The 18,160-nt window shown below is 39.6% G+C and overlaps 1 protein-coding gene across 2 annotated transcripts; it reads left to right on the top strand.

Moving 5' to 3' along the window:
• Nucleotides 1–379: 379 nt before the first annotated feature.
• On the top strand, nt 380–13,775 carry LOC137261701 (cathepsin L-like). 2 transcript variants are annotated; one of them, XM_067799480.1, is made up of 8 exons: nt 380–614; nt 1,254–1,381; nt 5,219–5,324; nt 5,499–5,645; nt 6,029–6,152; nt 6,713–6,813; nt 10,626–10,894; nt 11,777–13,775. In XM_067799480.1, exons 2-8 carry the CDS (start codon nt 1,254–1,256, stop codon nt 11,874–11,876), a joined length of 975 nt encoding a protein of 324 aa, XP_067655581.1. In that variant the 5' UTR covers nt 380–614; the 3' UTR covers nt 11,877–13,775. The 2 variants fall into 2 exon arrangements, with proteins under 2 accessions (XP_067655581.1, XP_067655582.1); XM_067799481.1 differs by lacking the exon at nt 380–614 and adding an exon at nt 1,016–1,080 and having other exon boundaries at nt 11,777–12,469.
• The last annotated feature ends 4,385 nt before the right edge of the window (nt 13,776–18,160 follow it).

Genomic DNA, 18,160 nt, shown 5'->3' with positions numbered 1-18,160 from the left:
TACAGCAATCCGAGAAAGACAGAGTCCGAGTTGGACAGAGTGCACTGTGTACCGATTATCAAGTAAACCTTACTTCCGTTTTGTTGTAGAAATAGGGACGTGTATTTCCAAGGTTTTTTGATAAGTTACATATTGTTTGTTTATGGTTGGGGCTGTACATTGTAACTGAGTTTAAATATTCTTATAACGGAATGTAATATGATAGTGATGTTCCCAAATAATTGTGTAGGTAAAAAATCATATAATTGTATTTTAGAATTTTAATAAATATTTTATTATTAACATTTCCATCACGTCTGTTGTGTTGATGACATCACCATGGTGGTGATAAAGTTGAATTGAAGTAGTGCAGCAGTGCTGTATATGTGCGCAGTGAAGCGGTCTTACATCAGAGGCACTTTCAAATTAACAGTGTCTAATTTTACTGACTGTCCAATCATATTCGCGTATTTCACGTAGTCATGGTAGTATAAAATTAATGAAATAAGGTGCATCAAGTGAGGACCCACGACCTACATGTTCATAACCACGTGAGCAATGTTGTGCAACACCTTGTATATAACGGTAATTTTTGCCAACACCTGTCACTCCAGCCACCTTCCTCGAAAATCAAGGTAAGAGTGGGACACTGCAGGATGTGATTATACCATCACTATGTAATGTGATCTCATGCAATGTCCAACTGACGAAAACACGCGTTAACTACTAGCCTGTCCAACTGCCCCGTTTATGAGTCATTCCTGAGTTTCGCAATGTCTACAGAACATTTAAGCTGAAACAATTCATAGAACAACATGAAATTTCAATTTCTCTCTTGTTGAAGTTGTCCTCCTAACTTTACCTTGGGTCGACCTTGCCATGTACCTTGAGTACGTTTATACGTGCACTTCCCTATCTCCGGTAACACATAAAATGCGTTTATGGAGGCTGGGCGGAAGGGGAGGTAAATGCTGTCGAGAACTTCATGTATGAAAATGGTCAGTCATATCATGGCTTTCGCTTATATTGACTGAACGCATAGCTGGATCACTCTAGCCCATCATCATTCCAGTGTACTGGAAATACCATACTCTTAGCTGCGTGTGTATTTGTTTGTACTTGTATGTGTGCGCGTGTGCGTGTGCGTGTCTGCGTGTGTTGTAGTGTAGGAGTATTTAAAACCACTCAGGATACAGTAGCTAGATGTGTTTGTATATATGCCTCAGGAAAACAGGGAGAATGTTAAATCGATAAAAATGTTTCTGTCGCTGCAGATGTTTCGCTTTGTCGTGGTCACCGTGCTTGCTGCTGTTGCTGTCACAGCAGATTTGAACAAAGAGTGGGACATATTCAAAAGTATTTACAACAAGGAATACCCGACAAAGGCGGACGAGGCTAACAGGTATTTTTCGTGAAATACCCAAAACACATCTGAAACTTTCATTAGATGTGTACCAAAACGTATATGGAATTTCCCCCCAAAAGCAGTTTTTGTCTTTCATCAATCAAAACCGACAGACGTCTTTGCGCACTGACTGAGTGAGTGAGTGAGTGAGTGAGTGAGTGAGTAAGTGAGTGTGTGGGTGGGTGGGTGGGTGAGTGAGTGAGTGAGTGAGTGAGTGAATGGTTGAGTATGACGTTCACTATGGCAACAGCTCGTCAGTGCGGCAGTAATTATTGCACATTTGCCGCAGACATTTAACACAGACTGGCAAACCCAGAAACAGAGCAATCAGGGTGTACAATGAAGCAGTAGACTACATCATGTCTGTTGTCATGTCATCATGTCATCATGTCATTAGGCCTAGTGTCTTGTTTCTGGTTTCCGCCTGCGTCAGTTTCCACCAAGCGAGTGAAGCATATTTTTTCCTGATTTAAATGGGCCACAGGTAGGTAACTCGATGCTGTATCGCCGTACAGCAGGGAAAGACAAAATACCACTTGTTTCAGTTCAAATAGAATGTAGGGATAAGATTATATAGCCGTGTGGCCTTGTGGAATGTAGTCTTGATGTGTCGCTACTCGAGTTGTACCAGTCACTGAGGAAAGGGCATTTTCGACCTGTGAAAAGTTTGTTTTATCATGACGGCGTGTCTCAATTTCAGTTGTAAAACATCAGGGATGCCGCAAAAACAGTCAAAGATGTTGTTATTGACAGTGTTCACCGGGCAATTCTTTTCTTGACACAATTAATTAAGAATTTGTTTCTGGAAGAAGTCCCATTTGAAATCTACCGGAGTGCACCAGATGAAGACCTCAAAGAATTTCTTAGTAATCTGAATGTGACAGATGCTACGTCAGGACTTGACATAACAAAGGAAATCGCTCAGAAGTTAACCCAATTCCTTCAGTTTATGGGGAAAAACATTGCCAGGAAAGACGCTATTCCTACTCTGTCAAAAATGCAGTGACAAGGATTGCAAATTCCACTCTATACCACGTGTTGTAACCAGACGTATTCAACAAGAATTATTTGCCTGACCCAGTTCTGGACACAGTGAGTGCAAGAGAAGACACTCTTTATCGTTATTATTATTATTGTATGAGGCAATCACCAGACATAGACCGACCTGTGAAGACTCATGATGGGCACCCTCCTGCACAAACACCAGCCATTGTGCGTAGAACTGTTGTGCGTCAAGGATGCATCAAGCCTAGGCTGTTGCATGCTGCCAGAAACTATACGTGAAGGAACTTTCTGAAATTGACAAGTGCATTTCTCTTGTGGATCATGTTTGAAAAGTTTCAAAGAAACACAAGATGGTGTTCTTTCACAAGCGTTTGTGGGGAAAAGTCTTCAGCGTTCGCTTCCAGTTGAGATTCCCTACTTCAGGTCTGGACTTTATCCCCAAATATGCTGCCACTGTGTCTGCAGTGATACTATTGTGCAGGATACAGCAATGGACGTGTATCTCATTTGTGTTGAATGTATCCAGATTCGTCCCAAAGTAATGAAAGGGAAGCTGTTGGAGACAAACGTTAATTCAAAGGAAAATTGGTATTTGTGGTTGTGAACTGTGTGACAGTTTCAACTTTCTGGATGGTGAATTTTTATACCAAAGTATTTGGTATTGTCTAGGACATTCAATTTGTTCATTTATGTAATGATAAAAGAATTTGGTTTTAAACCTTTGGTTGTGGCTGTTGTCACATAGGATACAAATGAAAGTGAAGTGGAATAAAAGTAGAATGAATTTTTTATTACTTTCTGCGAAGAACTAGTAGTGTGATTATTGATTAAAAACACACCGCAATAAAGTCGCGCCATCACATCATCTTAGTCTGTATACATATAGAGGGGAAGCTGTGAAAAACGGCATCTGGCCAATCCAGAAATTTGTCCACCCCTGCATACACTCTCATTCCCGTCTGTGACTGTACATTTATCATCAGCTCTAAAATCCGGCTCATTGTCTAAACCATAATATTATTGCGGTCCGAGTGAGAGTCGGTTTAGACAGATTCCAATGTACCAGAACAGTTTTGTTTTTAGTTTTTGCCTTATGACTGTATCGACTACAGAACACACACTAGAACGTACAAAGTTACAAGGAAGTAGATAGTCAATGGGCACGTGCTAAGAAAGAAGCTGGTACTTCACGGTTAACCTAACCTAAAGACGCAGTTCAGGTGGTTTTGCCGTTTTGGCAATCAGGAGACAGAGTTGGATCTTGACACAGGTACAGTCATGAGTGGACGATAGTGTGAGGTATGGGCAAGGTGACTTTAGCCACAGCCACCCAGATCTTAATTCTGACACTTTTTTTTATACTCAAACTCCTTTTTTTATGTAATCTGTGATTATTACTATTCCAAACATAGTTTCAAAAAATGCGCCCTTCCGCAGAATTCTTATTCGGCATTTTGACATAGATATGGAACTGATGATACCAGTCATGTTATATCACTGAACAGAAGGAAACTGATGTTTTCGTTTGTAGCATGGGTTAGCGCGCCCGAATGCACCCGTTGCTATGCGTACATGCACGTGGGTTGAAATATCCTGTGCATTTCGTGGCTATAGCTTGCGACAGCGTTAATGAGTTGAAGGCTGGCAGTTGGTTAGATGACTGTTGCAGGACGTCCGTATAGAGTACCAGTCTGGGGGTTACCGTTAAATTAGTATTAAGAAATAGCTTCCATTATCGGGAAGACATTTATACAGAAGTCTTAGCATTCACATTATTGGTGAATGTGCAGTGTGTAGGGATTTTACATTGGTTTTACTGCTTTGTTTCAGTTTGGGTGTATTAAATGCTCAGACATAATTCTTTTGACTTTTCGTTTATTTTATAAATGGGGAATAACAACTGCCTCCTTCCCCTGTGGTAGCAGAGCGTGGTTTCAAGCGATAAGTCAGTTAACTAAACGGTAAGTCAATAATTAGTCATGTCTGACATTCAGGAGAAAGGCTCTATAAAAAATGGCAGATTAAATCCCCAAGAATCAAACGGGTCTCAGTCACAACTTGAGAACATTTAGAAACTGAAACAACTAAAAGCCAACGCAAAGTCAGCATTCACCAAATCTAAAAACAAGTTGTACAGTCTACTAGAATCACCTAATCAACCACCTCGTACAGACATTAGAGATGGCATAAATAAAGTGAACGAATGTCAGGTGAAAGCAATCAATGTTATGACAAAACTCACTTTGGCTTATGCAAAGAATCAGCAGGGCGAAAATGTTAGTAAAACAGAACAAGAACTTAGTCATCTTGAAGATGAAACTAATGCTGTGATTGAACAGGCACAAGCTCACTTAGATACTAATACACATGCAACATCTACGTCAAGTAGGGGACTTCCTACATTGTTCGTGTGTATTAAATGCCCAGACATAATTCTTTTGACTTTTTGTTCATTTTATAAAAGAGGAATAACAACTGCCTCATTCCCAATCACAGTGTTACAGTTATTATGCCATGTCATGCATAAACTACGAAATGACAATTACATGTTAGTAACGAATTTCACTTAAAGCTTCTCTTCGGAAAACGGTCAACCCTTGTCGTACACCGAAATGCCACTATTTCAGGTTGTTTAAGATACTTTTATTTTACCGACACTTGCTTCCAAACTCACAATAAGTCTATCCAATTATTTTAACTGAATACATTCATGAAATGAAACTATGCAAGGCATTTTACTTGTTTGGTATGACCTTAAGGCCATCGCATGAGTTCCCACACCGTGGTCTGCCCTTTACCTGTCCATGAATTATCTCCCTTATATTCCAGACACATGGTGTGGTTGAACAACGTGAAGTACATCCAGACTCACAACCTAGAGGCTGATAGAGGTCTGCACTCCTACAGACTCGGGATCAACGAGTACGCAGACCTGGTACGTTCGCATCCATGTGTTCAACCACGACAGTTTCAGGAATGAATGAGTGAGTGAGTGAGTTAGCCTAGATGCGTTCTGTTGCAAAATGTCAGTGGTAGTTAAAGCTGGTGAAGTTGCACACGCCACAAGCATAGACACCAGACGAGAATAACGCTATGTATTGTCTCTCAGACCACAGAGGAGTTTGTGAAGCAGATGAATGGACTCCGGATGACCAACACCACAGGTGGCTCTACCTTCCAGCCCACAAGTGTAGTTGAAATCCCGGCCGAGGTGGATTGGAGGGCCAAAGGATACGTCACAGAGGTCAAGAACCAGGTAAGCCTAATGATCTACAGTAACTTCTATCCATTAAAATCGTGGTGAGACATGATCAAGTAGACATAGTGTGTGCCTGGAGAAGAGAAGATAGGGTGTTCCTTCATCACTCTGCTTTACTGCACTCGGCATTAACGTGATAAAATTCGTACTGGTCATCCCGGGGTCAGCTTACCGTGTCTGAGTGGGTTATAAACTTAAATATATGACGTTTTAGTGGAATTACAGACAGAAATGCGGCAGGAAATAACGCGAAGGTGGAGGTGACAAGCGCATGATTTAACGAAAATGATATCTCTTTGAATATTTAGGAAAATATAGGATAAGAACATTTCGATATGTTTATTAATTGTCGTGGCAATGACTGGTGAATGCAATTTCAGCTTAGATGCGGATCCTGCTGGGCGTTCTCCGCTACAGGCTCTCTGGAAGGCCAACACTTCAGGAAGACGGGACGTTTGGTGTCTCTCTCCGAGCAGAACCTGGTTGACTGCTCCTGGGATCAAGGTAGATTGTTATCCAGCTTGTAACCCTGGCCAATGTGAACAGTGTTCCTGCTTTGAGATTTGGGGGAAATAATATACAGACACATTGATAGGTCCGAAACTTATAAAAAAAAGTGTATGCATGAACTGCTTCAGCCTCTTTCAGTGACCATCTGCATGGTTCGTGTTGTCAAGTTTAATCGGTTAGATAATTTCAGAAGTGAAAGAGAGTTGTGATTGGTTCGCTCAACTTCCCCTCGTATACACCTGATTGGATAAAAAGCCAACCAAGGGAGGTAATAGATATACCGGCTTTATCTGTACATGTATCCGGGTATAGAGCAGATTTATCGGAACGTATACCCTGGAGATATCGAGGCTGTGCGATGAGGTGAACTTCAGCATTCCGCGACTGATAGGTGCTAACGTATCCTCATGGTGTAGATTGAGACTTACGGTGTCAGTCATGGACTGTCTAGTTCAGACTTACTTATTTAAGGACCTCCGTCATATAGCTGGCATACTGGAGTGTGTGGTGTTAATCTACAAATAAACAAGGCGACGTTTTAATGATTGTTCCAGGAAACAATGGTTGTGATGGTGGGGTGGTGCAAAGAGCCTATCGGTACATAATGGTCAACCAAGGCATTGACACCGAAGCGTCGTACCCATATGAAGCAAGGGTGAGATTACTTATGACTCCTTTTCTACCGTTGTGTCGAATAATACTTTGACAAAAATCATATTTTAAAGAAAGAATAAACTTATTTTTGTACTCTTTTATCCATTACACATGCAAGACTTTGGTTTTTCTTAGGTGGAACACCAAATTCAGTTTTAAAATCTTGTGGTTCATTAATACCGAGGGATCAAAAGTTGCCAAAAAGTCGCCTGCTTCACTCTCATCCTCCAAAGAAACCACAAACACGTCACGTAACTCTGTCGCCAGAGCACTGCAGCAAATAGGAAGTGAGGTAATGTGAGGAAGAAGTTTTCAGTTAGTCGTACATATAAAATGTGTAACAAGTTTGACATTTCTCGACGTCAACAGAGACATTCCGAATCGTTGCGTTGTCGTCAATTGCTCCCAGGTGTCGGATGATTGTCACCTTGCACAGATTTTCATCGGATCCCGCAGTTAGTGCTAATTGGGTTATGTTTGTGAGTGCAAAGCGACTGTTGTGGAAGCCTGTAGTAAATAATAAATCGGACCCCTACCTCGCATCCAAAATAGAAAATTCTACTTAGATTTCTTTTCTTCACTGAGTTGAAAAATTTAAACTGCTTGCTAGTTGTGGTAAATGCTTGATGACCAAAAGGATTTGTCCTGACACTACTTGTAACGTTCCGATTTCTTCCTCTGAAGCGAGGGTGTGGTTGAAGTGACAATAATATTAATATTATAAGTAGTATCATGTTGACACCCATCTCGCCTCCAAGAGTAAAACTGTTTTGTTATAAGCAATGTCATGCAAAATCTTATTATCCACAACTCAAATATATATTTTCCTACCAGTAGAAAGTGAATGGCAGTTTGTAATACGATGAAAACAATCCAAAGTAGCATTTATTCTCAGACTGGGCGATGTTTGCGATGTTTTTAAAAATAGTGACGTCACAGATTAAGGTTAGTTGGAGAATCGATTACATTATGGTTTGTTTTCATCAAGTTAGAAAGTCAAACATACCACGTACCACAAAATCATGAGAAGAAGGATTTTGCATGACACAGCTTGAACATAACGATTTATTACTGTGATGACAACAAACGATTTTGACAGAATCATCTATGAAAACAATTTGTAACTCAGAAGCTAGGATTCTGAATGTAGATTGTGAAACCAGTCTAAGTAAACTTAGTCTCAGTACTTTTCGTTATTCTCCACGGCTGAATCTAGTAAGAGGTCGCGTCAGGTAACCTTTGAGCGACCTATGACCGTCCAATCAAACGCAAGAAGGCCGAATTAATGGATTTGACCAGGGATAATCCACAACAGCGATAGGTCTCTCCCTTAACGTGTGCCTCGTTATGCTCCAACGCACACAGTGACTTGGCTCGTTCCCAGCGCAACTTCAGCTGTGTTTAACAGTACTGCAGCCTGTTTATTGTATCAGTCGCAATTTTACAATGCATGAAAGAATTATAGTAAGAATTAAGAGCAAGAATTATAAGTGAATGAATGAAAAAATACGCAAAAAAGTACATATGTGAATGAATGAAAGAATAAATGATACACCAGGGCCATCCCCCAAAACATGTTTAAGAATGCAAAAGTATTGTTAGAACACGTGTGTTAACATCAGCTTTTAAAACAATCTACTTTGAGACATTTTTGTTTACATTAATATTTAATTCAGATAACTTATTCCACTCGGGGAATGCCATGGACGTTAACAAAATGTTAACTGTCACTGTCACACATCCCCCCAAAATAGAAAGTGTAAAATAATCAAAAAGTGTTATAAACACATTTCCAGTTTTGTCAAATGATAAGATAACAAGAAAGAAAGAAGTTACATAACTCTAACCCTTAAGCATCACCAGCATCAATGGCGGATCAGAACAGATGTCATCTTTTTCACGCACCTTAAATACACCATAACCATTTTTAAGTCATAAAGCTATCACTATTACTTGCAAATACCTTTAAACTAAAGGTATGTTTCCCTTCTAAAAATCAAAAGAATGTATGAAATAAGTTTTTATCGACCTAATTTATTCTATCTTATTGGAGAATTGTCTTATTGTCCATCGGAATCGGGAATGGAAGCCAGAGACATACCGACTTGAAACTAAAAATCTACTGTCCCAATACTGACACTGATAACCATTATTTGACTTAAACTGAAGTGACAACATAGTTAACTTATCTTCTAGATATAGGTGTTAAGTTGTCACGACACTCAGCGAATGTAATCAGCTGTTGAAAATAAATCGGGCTCAATCTTAAATAATATGCTGTCGCCATATTGTCTATATACTGGTCACGTGACGAGTCGAGACGTACGTTCAGCGGCTTTTCCGGGAGTTTCTTCTCCCTCTCTTTATAGGCTCCCAGAGTTAACCAATCAGACAAAGGCAACTGTTTGAGGTTTGGAGCTCTAGACACCGACACTGATACCCCGCGTAAAACACAGGCACTTGACCTAAGCATATATGCTTAGAGCTTTTTGATGAAATGGTTGTCATCAGATATTATTTCCGCAAGCTGACATCCTGGAATATTGACAAAAACGCTATTTTCATCGATTGTTTACTCACTGTTGAAAGTATTGTAGCATGCTCCATGTGCATTACCCGGTAGTGATCGTACGGTAATAGCATTCGGAATCGTTCGGGTACAAATCTTTCCGAGGTAAAAATTCAAAAGGTATATGCGAATGTCCACTTTCGCGATTTGGTAAGTTTTGTTCTGATTGGTTTGGTTCTGATCTGAAAGGTTACCCGACACGACCTCCTACAAGGTTTTGTTAGACTCAGTAGGGGTGTTACGAAAAGTATTGAAATTAAGTTTACTTAGATTGATAGTGAAGCCCTAAAGCTTTCATTTTTCACAACACTTGTCACGATTCCAGGTTTAGACAATCCTATAAACAAGATAATTTATCCCTGAAAATTTACATGAACACTACAGCGGCCGACACAGGCGCACCTCACATTACGTCACAGAGCCTCGTTTTAATGACGAGGTTTCATTTACAAAGATAAATGAATACATGATTTATGCATTTGTATCCTCTTAGAGTAAATGTGATTTTTAATGATTAATTGAATTGTATTTAAGATAGACTAGTTATTAAAGCTATGAGTTGATATAGAACTGGTACGTAAATATCTAAGCATCTTAGTCTCTCTTAGATAGTGGCCCGCGCTGTAACAAAAGAAAAGGCGACTATGCTTGTCGTAAGAGGCGACTAACGGGATCAGGTGGTCAGTCTCGCTGACTTGGTTCACACATGTCGTCGGTTCCCAATTGCGCAGAACGATGCTCATGTTGTTGATCATTGGATTGTTTGGTCCAGACTCGATTATTTAAAGGCCACCGCCATATAGCTGGAATATTGCTGAGTGCGGCATAAAACTAAACTCACTCACTCACTGTAACAAAAGATGGTCCCGTGTATCTGACAGTCAGAGTTGCTTGGGTTTGGATTAACCCGCAAGGAGGATTACTTTCAGCCTGTCTCAAGTACACTAACTTTGGTTTCAGCGAAAGATCAATAGCAAAAACACGTCACGAAGAGAACATTATTTGAAGTTGGGCTTTTGTCAAGAAGCATGCTAATCGCATCTCTTAACTGTCACTGTCAGTTTCCACATTCATTCGATGACATATGTAGGTCATTTTAACACAATATGTCAACTTCATATCGTTATTTATGTCCCTAGCATGAAGATTGCACGTCTATATTACGCTAAGGTTTACTCTACAGAACGTAAGTGTGGGTGAGTGAGTGAGTGTAAAAACATTCAGTGTTTCATCGGATGTTCCAGGAAGGGCTATGTCGATTCACGACAGCCAACATTGGCGCAACCGACGTCGGGTACATGAACATCGACAAAGATAGCGAGGCTGATCTTCAGTATGCCGTTGCCATGGTCGGTCCAGTGTCAGTCGCCATCGACGCCAGTCGCCGCACCTTCCACCTGTACAAGAGCGGCGTCTACGACGACCCCTTCTGCAGCACCACTATCAACCACGCCGTTTTGGCTGTAGGATATGGCACCAGCGATGGCTTAGAGTACTGGCTGGCCAAGAACAGGTGATTAAATTGGATCAGACATGGTGATGTCTGTATGTGTCTAGAGATGTTGGCTTCCATTAAGCATTGGAAAGTATTTGCAACCGTTTTACTTGTTATGGGCAAAAATGTTTTTCTCACCCTTCCAGACGAGTAAACCCAATTCCACATAAATATCTGATAGAAATGGAGTCGACGGTGCAATTCTGACTTTAGAAGGAGTAATGCTATGTATTTATGAATCTTGATAATTCCAGGTGTTCGCGAGAAAGATGAGCGTGTCCTGTACCGTCTAGACAAAAGTCATAAACACATGCAAAGGTTAACAAGTTGTTCGCCCGTTCAAAATGAGGGAAGGTAGAGAACGTATCAGAATAGGGAAGTGCATGAAACCTTAATATTATGAAACCTTTTGAAAGCTTTACATTGACCGTTGTAACCTGGATGGAACAACTTCTGAGCAAGAGAGGTATGTCGTTCTTTGAAAACTTTTATGAAAGAGCATGCTGAATTGTTCCCCCAAAGTTGTGAGATGTTAACACCATAAGCCGGCGCTGCAGCAGTGCTGCTCTGCATGATGGGGGGCCATTGTTGTCTTTCAGCTTCGTGAAGAATTGATTTCCTCGGGGACCATAGAATGAAAAATCATTTAAACAAACGTTTCTTTCGATTAGCTAATGCAGCAGCTGCCCCGTCAGCTAAATCATTGCCATCGTACGCATACTCCTGTCTTTGTCTAATACTGCTCTATCTTTATCTGTGTACTCTTCACCTGTTTACATCGCTGTCTTCATCTACTTGTATCGTTGTCTTTATCTGTTTACATCACGGTCTTCATCTGTGTACATGACAGTCTGGATCTGTTTCACTGCTGCTTTCATTTATTTACATCGTTGTTTACAGCTGGGGAGACTCCTGGGGAGACAACGGCTATGTCAAGATGTCCAGGAACAAAGACAACCAGTGTGGTATCGCCACCCAAGCTTGCTTTCCCCTTGTGTGAAGAAACGCGCACCCCACGACATGACATCCTTTACAAACAGAGATTTTGTTAATAACTGTAATGTTTGGTTTTTTTTGTTTGTTTGTTTGTTAGTTTGTTTAACACCGCACTCTGCAATATTCCAGATATATGGTTGCCATTCCCTGTCTAGTCCAAACAATCCTGCACCATCTAAGCAACTGAGATACCATGACATGTGTCAACCAAGTCAGCCACCTGATCCCGTTAGTCGCCTTTCACAACAAGCATGAGTTGGTAAAGACCAGTTCTTCACGGGTCCATACTTTCCGAACTCAGATGCGGCGACACCCCCATGCTGGTCGTAACTTGAGAGCCCACATAGATAACGGATGAGTGAACGGTTCAGCTGGCTGGCACCATGCGGAACCACAATCTCTAATAGTATGAAAATATCCATAACCGCGCGGGTTTCAGTATTTGCCGTTCCGATATGACCGTTGTTAGTTTACAAACTACAACAGAACATATCGAGAATTTTGAAGTTTATCTAAACGTTATTTAAGTCTAGTACATGATATCTGAGATATTCCAGCTGCGAGACATTTCTATCAGAGTAATAAACTTGAATGTAATGAGATGTATATATATTTTTTTCTAAAACGCGGTTCAATATATTTTAAATATCAGCTCCAGTGAGACATTTAAAATTTATTTTTTAAATAAAATATCAACAAAAGATTGTTCGAATAGTCGGTGATAGGTAACCGTTCCTCCATTTGACATGAGTGCCAATGAATACACAGTGCAATTGTTCGTCTTTCTAAAATGCGGTTTAATATCTTTCAAATATCACATCCAATGAAACATTTCCACAAATGATCGTGCATTCAGCTCCGCTATTTGGTCTTGTATTGGGTTCAAGATCTAAGGACCCGTGAAGGTCCCGGGGTAGAATAGGCCTTCAGCAACCCATGCTTGCCGTAAAAGGCGACTATGCTTGTAAGAGGCGACTAACGGGATCAGGTGGTCAGGCTCGCTGACTTGGTTGACACATGTCATCGGTTCCCAATTGTGCAGATCGATGCTCATGTTGTTGATCACTGGATTGTCTGGTCCAGACTCGATTATTTAAAGACCGCCGCCATAGCTGGAATATTGCTTAGTGCAGCGTAAAACTAAACTCACCCACTCACACTCAAGATCTAATATTTATTAATACGTTTGGTGTATATTGACTATTTAGTAACAACTGACTGTAAAATACCAAGTGTCAAATATTGGCATATTTTGTTATACTTGTGCATTTCATTCTTCGCCTAACCCTACAGCACCACCTGGCCTCAGTTTTCACGTGAAATCTTCATGTCAGTTTGTCACAATTTGGGTGTGGAGACCGACATCGATTGGGACGGGGATGATGATATCCACTCTATTTTATTTGAGTAACCTAAACATATGCCGAATTTGCAGAGAAATATAAACCGATGATATCCAAACTCCTGAAGCCAACACGTGAGGATGACTGAGTGATGAATGATGCGACTTCGGCATTAACTGACAAATATGTTGCCATTTTACATTCTTTTCACCCTGGACTAGTTTAAAAACCTTGAGTCCAGTTGCTTTGGTTCGACATAATAGATAAAAATACTGGCTATTTGGAGCATGTGAAAAAAGAAAAGGGAGATTTTGTAATATATTGCAGACATTCATAACCTTTCAACGAATTTAGCCTTTGCATTCGTGTCAAGAGTTCTGTCCCAAGGAGTCTCAGTGAACGTGAAAGAGTTACTTACAATATTGCGACAGATGTAAATGTGTATGAGAAAGTTGAGCAATTGAATGTAGAAAGGTCAGTTTTACCTGATCGTGTAAAGATCAAGGACCGTATTTATCAAACAACTTAAGTCTGAATAAAAAACAAGTTTTAAAAACTTAGTTTTTGTTACTTTTGACTTACGTTTTGCACTAATTAGGTCATATTATATCAGAAGTGTTAGACTTCAGTTTTACCATTTTCAGACTTAAACGATAAGTCAGAAGCTATGTAGGCTCAAATATAATAATTTAGACTTAAGTCAGTTTTAGTAGAAAACAAAAGGGCTGCTCGGCGTCTACCTGGAGAATTTCATGAAAGGAAAGATGTGTTAAATAACCTCAGAGATGAGACAAACAGGTACTGTTTTGACAGACATTCAATCACATTTATCAGTGGATTATTGGACAATGACATGGCTCCTGTTACAAACGGAAGCCATGCTATCACAACAGTGTATAAAGTTTTTGTCGACACTGAGATATCTGGCAACAGGGAAATTTCAGCTGTGTAACGGCGATGACCATGGTCTGTCTAAGCCCACTGTGTCTAGAGTGACACTTTGTCAGCGCACAGTATTGTCCGACAGTTCATATCATTCCCCACTACAAGAACCGAATTTCATAGGCACCAAAGACGATATTTTACCAAACTGCAAACTTGCATGGTGTCGTCGGTGTGACTGATGGCACACACACATGCAGCTACTGTGAATGGAGATGAGTACGTGAATAGGTATCATTATCATAGCAGAAGCACACAGGTTGTGTTTGATAGTGATGACCGGGGTCAACACACGACACTAGGATTTTGACCAACAGTGGTTTATATGCATATTTTCCAAAACAACAACATGAAGCGAAGTGTCACCCTCTGGGAGGCAGTGGCTATCCTTGTATGAGATGGTTGCTGACACCATTTTTGAGGCCACAGCCCGGTTCACAGACAACTTACAACAGGTAATGTCATTTTGTAAACTATCAAATTCATGCATTTTCCTGGGAAAAACTAGTACATTTCCTAGGTCTACACAGTATGAGTTATGTTGCTACCTTACTCATTCTATAGGCCATTAATATCTTCAATAAATTTCAATACCAACACAATGTCGCCTGTCAAATCAAAGCTCCCTTGGTAAAGGGGAACGATTCAGTCTTTGAGTTACTTCCCCAAAGAAAATGTGTAAAAAGCATCCATAACATATTTATTTTGCCTACTTTCTTGGACCGTAAAGTTTCTTAGTATATATATTTGTGTCCTTCTTAAATACGCTTCCGCGTACTCCATGGAAAAAAAGACTTTACCAAAACATGCAAGGTAATGAATAACAAACAAAATTATTCTTGTAAAATATATTGTCTGGTTCAACAATTGGTTTAAAATTGAAAAGTAACTGGAAGAGTAACTGTATAATTCTAAGAGCACACATAAGCACATAAAATGGCACAGTGAAATAAGTTAATATCTGGCTCACAAACCTTATTAGTGTATTATATGAAAATATTAAAGATCTAACCATATACAAATCTTTTATTCTTTGAATATGTTCAGTTAACTCTCAGTTCAGCTGAATTTAAACACCAACGCATCAAACAGATAATGATACAACATCATGATCATTAGTAAACTAACAGTTAATATCATGTGTTTCTTGTACAAAAATAAACTGCGCCCAAAATATAAACTGGAATTAGTGTCAGTTTTCAAATGTCTTTGTGTTTGTTTTGATCGAAGGTAAACATGGTCTCACCATCACACACTTTTATAACACACGTAAAAAGATCATCAATATATTAAAGTGTTTTTCAAAAATGGGTATGCTGATATCTCAACTATATCATTGCTTTACAAGTCCTTGATCTTGTCTAGACGTGACTATGGTTGCTGGGTATTGTCCAAATATGATTTAAATAAGCGTGTTCAATCTAAAAAGGAGAATATGCACAAGGGTCTGTGCATGAGCTTCAACCTCTGTACTTCAGCGTTGAGATATGCCTCTTTACCTTTACAGAGAACAAGTATCTCTGAAATATTTCTTAACAATTAGAACCAAGCGCAAAAAACATGTTGGCAATGAGCTTATTAACGGCTATGTGGAATATACCATGCGTGACTGGTTTCGGGGCAAGCTGCCATTTGGCTTGAATATTCATGGATTAGCTGCTCGACATGGACTTTACAACTCTAATCCAGTTGATCCTCCTGCCCTGCCTGTCATATCCCAGTGAACTTTGCTGAAGCCTGGATTGAGTTCTGAGCTCAGTCCAAATGTGAATAGGAAAATGAACCTACAAAACAAAATAAAAATAATAATTCGAGACTTTCTGTGTGCGTGTTATTCTAATTATAATATTTAGACCGATGCATCAAAATAAGCATCTAATGATCGTACTGTTAGGGCTCATTGGATACCAGATTTCTCGAACTCTAAGGCGTTCAGATTACTTGATTACCGTTCGTGTTTCTATGGGTTTTTTTTCTTTTGCAGCTGAACTTATCTCCATTCTGCAAGCCCTGAGATGGAGAGAGGAAAATGGTCATAAAGCAGTTACCTTTACAGATTCCATGACAACAGGTAAAACTAGAGAAACTGGTACCAATGGATACGGAGGGGGCTTTGTTTGTGAAAATTTCAAGTTGGATGGGCTTCTAAACTCGACGTACACTGCATGTAGTATTTTGGAGGGTTCCAGCACATGTTGGGGCAGAGAATGAGATAGCAGGTAATTTGGCCAAATCCGGATTACAATATCTTCAAGTTGTTTTAGTCTTAAAGATTATGAAACAGTTTATCGAATCTTGTTTTAAAGAGTGGGCAACAGTTGTGTAATGTTGGTACTAGCCGCCGACTTATGTACAAACTGAACATCTTCAGTCTGGTCATAAAATCCGTTGTCGTAAATGGGGCTCAATGCATACATGGGTATCATCGCTATGTCTCTTCTAAATGTGCCGGTTACTATTTAAGATGCCTAAAAATAGTGGACACTATCTAATTATATGTCCTGAGCATAACAACATAAGACCAAATTTCAGAAGTGTTGTGCTTGAAATTAATAACACTGTTTCTTTAGTTACGGCTTTCGGTTTTACAGTATCATGTACTCCTCCATGCAACGGGCATTTTTAGATTTTGTCTTCGCATCCGGAAAAAGTGATTTCACGTTAAATACTAGTATTTTATATTCTTCATACACTCCGTGATGACAGTGTGAGGTTTTCATGATATAACGTTGTAATGATTCTTCATGTATTGGTACTTTGTATGATTCTGGAATTCTGTATTGTATGCACAGAGAACTGGAGAGCAAGTTAAGTCACATGTTTACTGATCATCAAGCATGGTACAAGTAGTGCCATATTCCTACACCAGGAATGGTACTGCCCAAAGGGGGTAGTGAGGTGGCTGGCAATATAGTCCATATATTAAAAACGTGACATAACGTGACGTGACATGACTTAACGTAAAGTAACGTAACATTACTTAAAGTAACATAACACGAAACAAATCGGGCCTTGGTTTTATATAATATAACATGACATGACAAGACATGACATAATATGAATGGCATTTATTATATGTACATAACGTTACTGAATCAGTCCACGGGAAAACACTTGGTTTTATTGAAAATGGAACTGATGTCAACAGAGCTCCAGAAAAGGCGCGTATTTGCGTATTTTACTCAATATGAAAATAACATATACTCAATTAATTACAAATCTGGGAGTTCAAAAAACGCACAAGAATCACTTAAAACCATTAGGTCTGTAATACCTTGCGCACTTGACTAAGTTAACTAAAGTGGCTTGCGTATGATTCGCCGTGGCGCCCAAACTCTATAACAGCATTTAGCAAATGGTAGGCGATGCCTATAATAACTGATACATATAATCTTATAGCCGTAGCCACAGTCTGGAGTTTACTATAATCGTCACGTGATTTCCATGTTGAGTATATGACTGAAAACTATTTTGCAGTATACCAATTAATAATGGCTTTTAGCCTATTGAGAAGCATTTATATTTATATATGTAGGAGAGTTAATTACCCAATACGGATAAGAAACAAAGTGTAGAAATACGCAATTCTTTAAACTACTGGGAGTACACACAATGCTAGTTACTCGTAAAAAATGCAATTAAGCGTTAATACAGACATGGGAGTAAATACCAAATTTGCTTGAAAAATTATCTGGAGCTCTGCGGCAAGGATTACATAATTTTTATACCGATCTTTGGTTCTGTAAAACAATGATTTAACAAGTCATAAGTCCAAAGGAAGCGTATATGCATTTTGGGGTATTTAATCTGCTGCACGACTGTAATGTTTTTACCTGTTCATGAATTATCTCCCTTGTATTCCAGACGTATGGTCTGGTTGAACAGCGTGAAGTACATCCGGACTCACAACCTAGAGGCTGATAGAGGACTCGACTCCTACAGACTCGGGGTCAACGACTACGCAAACCTTATGAGTTAACAGTCATGTCATATGGATCAGACG

This window comes from Haliotis asinina, chromosome 14 (genome assembly GCF_037392515.1).
Source record: "Haliotis asinina isolate JCU_RB_2024 chromosome 14, JCU_Hal_asi_v2, whole genome shotgun sequence".
NCBI lineage: Eukaryota > Metazoa > Mollusca > Gastropoda > Lepetellida > Haliotidae > Haliotis > Haliotis asinina.
The sequence above is the reverse complement of the archived record's forward strand: the minus strand, read 5'-3'. Positions and strand labels throughout refer to the sequence as shown.

Coding starts and splice junctions, on each gene's coding strand:
- LOC137261701 (XM_067799480.1), top strand. CDS start 1,254: ATGTTTCGCTTTGTCGTGGTCACCGTGCTTGCTGCTGTTGCTGTCACA. Junction 5,325..5,498: donor TCAACGAGTACGCAGACCTG/GTACGTTCGCAT, acceptor ATTGTCTCTCAG/ACCACAGAGGAGTTTGTGAA. Junction 6,153..6,712: donor TGACTGCTCCTGGGATCAAG/GTAGATTGTTAT, acceptor TGATTGTTCCAG/GAAACAATGGTTGTGATGGT.